The 4048-nt window shown below is 37.7% G+C and overlaps 1 protein-coding gene across 1 annotated transcript; it reads right to left on the bottom strand.

Moving 5' to 3' along the window:
* Positions 1 to 396: 396 nt before the first annotated feature.
* On the bottom strand, positions 397 to 3558 carry LOC113017887 (uncharacterized). The gene is made up of 10 exons (XM_080307844.1): positions 3362 to 3558; positions 2858 to 3266; positions 2684 to 2749; positions 1561 to 1621; positions 1413 to 1463; positions 1280 to 1324; positions 1131 to 1195; positions 946 to 1054; positions 751 to 826; positions 397 to 404 (listed from the first exon to the last, which is right to left on the bottom strand). The coding sequence occupies exons 5-10, from the start codon at positions 1419 to 1421 to the stop codon at positions 397 to 399; spliced, it is 312 nt and encodes a 103-aa protein (XP_080163970.1). The 5' UTR covers positions 1422 to 1463; positions 1561 to 1621; positions 2684 to 2749; positions 2858 to 3266; positions 3362 to 3558.
* Positions 3559 to 4048: the final 490 nt, after the last annotated feature.

Below are 4048 nucleotides of genomic sequence, written 5' to 3'. Positions count from 1 at the left end.
ACTAGTGTGTGCCCCATTTCTTCCGGGATCACTCTCTTTATAGGTTTTAGTGGACTCCTAGTACTGCGAAGTGGTTTCATGGTACAAAGGGATTGTATTCCAAGAGCTGGGAGACTGTAGAAATCAGCAGTGATGCCCTTCCTACCATCTTTCCAGAAGAATAAGTGATCTGGAAGCTGTTAGGCTTACTTACAGCAGCAGCACTTTCTGCACCTGCATAAAATCCAGGACACATTTACTAACGGTGTTTGTTGCTGTATGTGCTGCAGCTTTGAATTTTTTAATAATATATATTTTGTTAATATTTTGGCTATGGTGTCTTGTTATGAAATGTACAAGAGTAAAAGTGTTTTTAGCATGTGCTTCAAAGTTAAGTTTGACTGGGAAACTCAAAGCTCAATAGTCTGTATCAACAGAAATTCACTGCAGCCTATGTAATATTTCATGCGTCATAATTTATTCTACTCTATCTTGCAAATACATATTTGTGTGGCAATGTCATGCACAACACACACAACTATTAGATCCTTAAGATCAAACCCGTGTCATTCTTTTGGTCCACTGCAGTGCAGTAGTCAAAAAAAAGAATAAGTGAAGTGTCCACAAATGGCCAGGATAGAGCCCAGAGTGTTAATGTTTAAAATGTATAAAAAATATTATTGATTACAATTCTTTACTGTTAATATGAACAATAAGCTTTTTATTTTGAAATTACAAGTTTAAAAAAAATGAAAATGCTGTTACATTTACATTGTCCACGGAAAAGTGCCTTATTTTGGACAACCCACTGCACAGCAGGACGCAGATCTTCAACAACTGCTGGCTCCTGTGTCAGGCAAATGGGGATGAAAACATAGTTATTTCTCTGTTGCAGAACAGTTTTTTAACAGTTATTCAAATGTCACTAAACATGTAATTACACTACTGTTTAAAGTGAATACTGACCTGACTGACTTCCTGGAACTTGCGTTTTTTCAGTCTGAAAATGGGCACGTGTTGTCCTTCAAGCACTGCTTTGGCTTCCTCTCTCCAGTGTGCAAATAGCTTGCCAGAGCTTAACAGAAAATGTTGATATTGTTAAGGTGTGTAAACTTTGACACGACATAGAACAGAAGTCAAAATATAAATACCTCCTGAGATCAAAGTTCTCCATCAACAGCAAGCACCACCATTTACGCAAGTAGGGCATGTCTGACTGTAAAATATTAATATGAAACATGTTTAACAACTTTCAAAAGATTCAAGACTCCATTGCTGTGAAAGTAAATAGAATACTTACTATAGTATAGTCAAATGAAGCATCCAGTGCCACGTACAGAGCAGACTATTTGGAAGAAAAAATAAAAATGTCATTTTTTTAGAAGCTTAAATTAGCTTCTGTATGAATCTCAAGAAGAGAAGAGAAAAATTACCATCAGCATGAAGATCCCACAGTCAACTCCATAGTCTTGGCTTGGAAAACCCTGTATTACATTGAAAATAAAGGCTCGTTAATAAAATCCCTTAAAAGAAGACTAGTGTAATTCATATTATTCACCATTCACTTAAACTAGCACATACCTTCAAGTCAAAGCTCTTTTTTTCTGACCACTGCCTGGGAATGATCTTCACTGCAAGATTCCTTTTTTTTTAAAGACAGTTACATTCACAAGTTAACAGATGTCATCATGATGGGTGTGAAATGTTTATTGCTAATAGCACCAACTGTAACTACAGGCCTCAGGAACACGACCTCAACAAAACAGCATAACAAAATGAAAAAGTACAGTCACATGCTCACAGTTGGTCAAAATAAAGCATTAACAGCTTTAAGTTAAGGTTGGCATATTTTACAAACTAATTTTTAATGGTGTTTTATGTTAAACTAGAACATTTGAAGACCCTATTTATGTCTGAAACTCATCTAAAGACAGCATCACTGACTTGATCATAATTTGAAGATGAGAAATAGAATAAAATGTTGAAGCATCATGCTGATATATCCATCCATCCATTCATTTCCGCTTATCCTTTTCAGGGTCGCGGGGGGCGCTGGAGCCTATCCCAGCTGTCATAGGGCGACAGACTGGACAGGTCGCCAGTCTGTCGCAGGGCCAACACACAGGGACAGACAACCATTCGCACTCACATTCATTCACACAGTGACACCTAGTGGCAATTTGGATTATCCAATTAACCTATCCCCACAAGCTGCATGTCTTTGGACGGTGGGAGGAAGCCGGAGTACCCGGAGGGAACCCACGCAAACACGGGGAGAACATGCAAACTCCACACAGAAACTTGCTGATATAGTTTATAAAAAAAAGCATGCGAGTGTACTGTATGTGTGAACACTCAAGATCAGCAGAACATGATCTGGGATGCACTTAAGCTGGAACACTGAACAGGTTCCTGAAAACTCCGGAACAAACCAAAAATGCTTATAAAAATGTGACCTCAAAAGTGAAACATATTGTTGGCCACCAAATCCTGCCTTGGTGTATAATGGGTCAAGAAAGAGGATTTCTCTTTTAGGTGGCTTCAGTACCTAAAAGACAGTTAGCCATGACTTCAAACCTGAAAACAATGTCATTGCAAGCGATCACAATCAAAGACTTTTGAAACTGCGTCATAAAAGCTTGAATACATCTCAGACACATAGCAAAATTCTAACAGTTTGTATGTGTCAAAAAACAAGACTTACACACAACTGGAAATGACCAGGTGTCCAGAGAGGGAGAACTATGATGTCCATCCTCTGAGCATCAGTCTGAAACAGAATTGTATTTTTAAGTATCCTGTATGTGAACTCGCACCAAAGTTATAAAAAAAATCATTTTGATTACTTGCTTGTTTCTTTAAAGGACGGTACACTTACAGGAAAGGACTGCAATGGATCACAGCCATAGGGTGCAAGCCAAGTCCGGGTGACATACAGATTTTCTATGTAAATGCTTATCCCCTAGAATGTAAAAAAAAAAACATTTAAAACAACAACTCTTTAAATTATAGCTTGACAATCATCATATACAACATACAGTACCTTTGACTGAACAATTTTAGTGATAAGCTCAAAACAGCCATTTCCAATCTGAAACAGAAAAAATCATGATAACAATGAATGTACACTTTATTTTTTCATATTCGTAGAAAACAAAAATACTTACAGTCGATTCCATTTCTTTGTTTAAACCCAGTGTCCAAAAATCTGACCGCATGAGGCATCCAGAAGACGTTTCAACAATCAGCTCATCTTTGGGTCTGCTGATGTCCAGAACATAGTTGAGCTAAAAAAAAACAGATAGGTGTCATAGACTGTGGATGACCAAATCAGATAAGCACTAAAAGTTGCACTTTGCGACATCTGAAAACTTTAACATACAAGCTGTTGTTGGCCAGGGTGCGGTACAAAACACCATGATGAACGGCTGGCCAAAATGTTCTCAGGCTTTGTCAGAGCTTCGCACGGTGATCCACACAGGTCAGGAAAAGTTGCATCTGTTGACCTTCTATTGGCTTTCTTGTTGTCAACTCTTTTCTGAGGTTCTATAGGGATTTTAACAGGTTTCAGACAAAACACTACATAGAATGTATATTAAATGCATACAAATGCAAGAAAAATAAGCACTATTTATAGAAGGAAATTCATTTGAAACAGCATGTAACAAATTCGTTTATGAGCCATCAACTACAACAAGATAATGAATGCAAGCTTATTATTTCACCTATATATGACAATCACTATTCAAAATAAGAAATTTTACCAGTGTCACCAGACATTGAAGGTGCCGGGTTCAACACCGTTTCTGTGATTTCTCTGAGTTTATTGCACACCTGTGGGGCTAGGTACACAAAGAAAAGAATATACACACACAGATAGGAACAAATCTAACATGTAAACAATGGTAGCGTTCTGGTCATGAGACAATGCATGTACTTACCTACGACAGCTTGACCCAGTGCCGACAATGAGATATTGATCTTTCCAAGTCGACCATGTCTTAGCTGCCTCTCCAGAAGTTTCTTGTTGGTGACAGTGTTATAATGATGATTTATATTTCTCATCAGA

This window comes from Astatotilapia calliptera, chromosome 11, assembly GCF_964374335.1.
Source record: "Astatotilapia calliptera chromosome 11, fAstCal68.1, whole genome shotgun sequence".
Taxonomy (NCBI): Eukaryota; Metazoa; Chordata; class Actinopteri; order Cichliformes; family Cichlidae; genus Astatotilapia; species Astatotilapia calliptera.
Note: the sequence above shows the minus strand (reverse complement) of the source record. Positions and strands in the feature narration are given on the sequence as shown.

Excerpts from the sequence above, each read along its gene's own strand:
- LOC113017887 (XM_080307844.1), bottom strand. Across the intron at positions 1,196-1,279 it reads CTTCATTTGACTATACTATA|TCAGACATGCCCTACTTGCG; the intron begins GTAAGTATTCTA and ends AATATTTTACAG. Across the intron at positions 827-945 it reads AGTTCCAGGAAGTCAGTCAG|GAGCCAGCAGTTGTTGAAGA; the intron begins GTCAGTATTCAC and ends TGCCTGACACAG.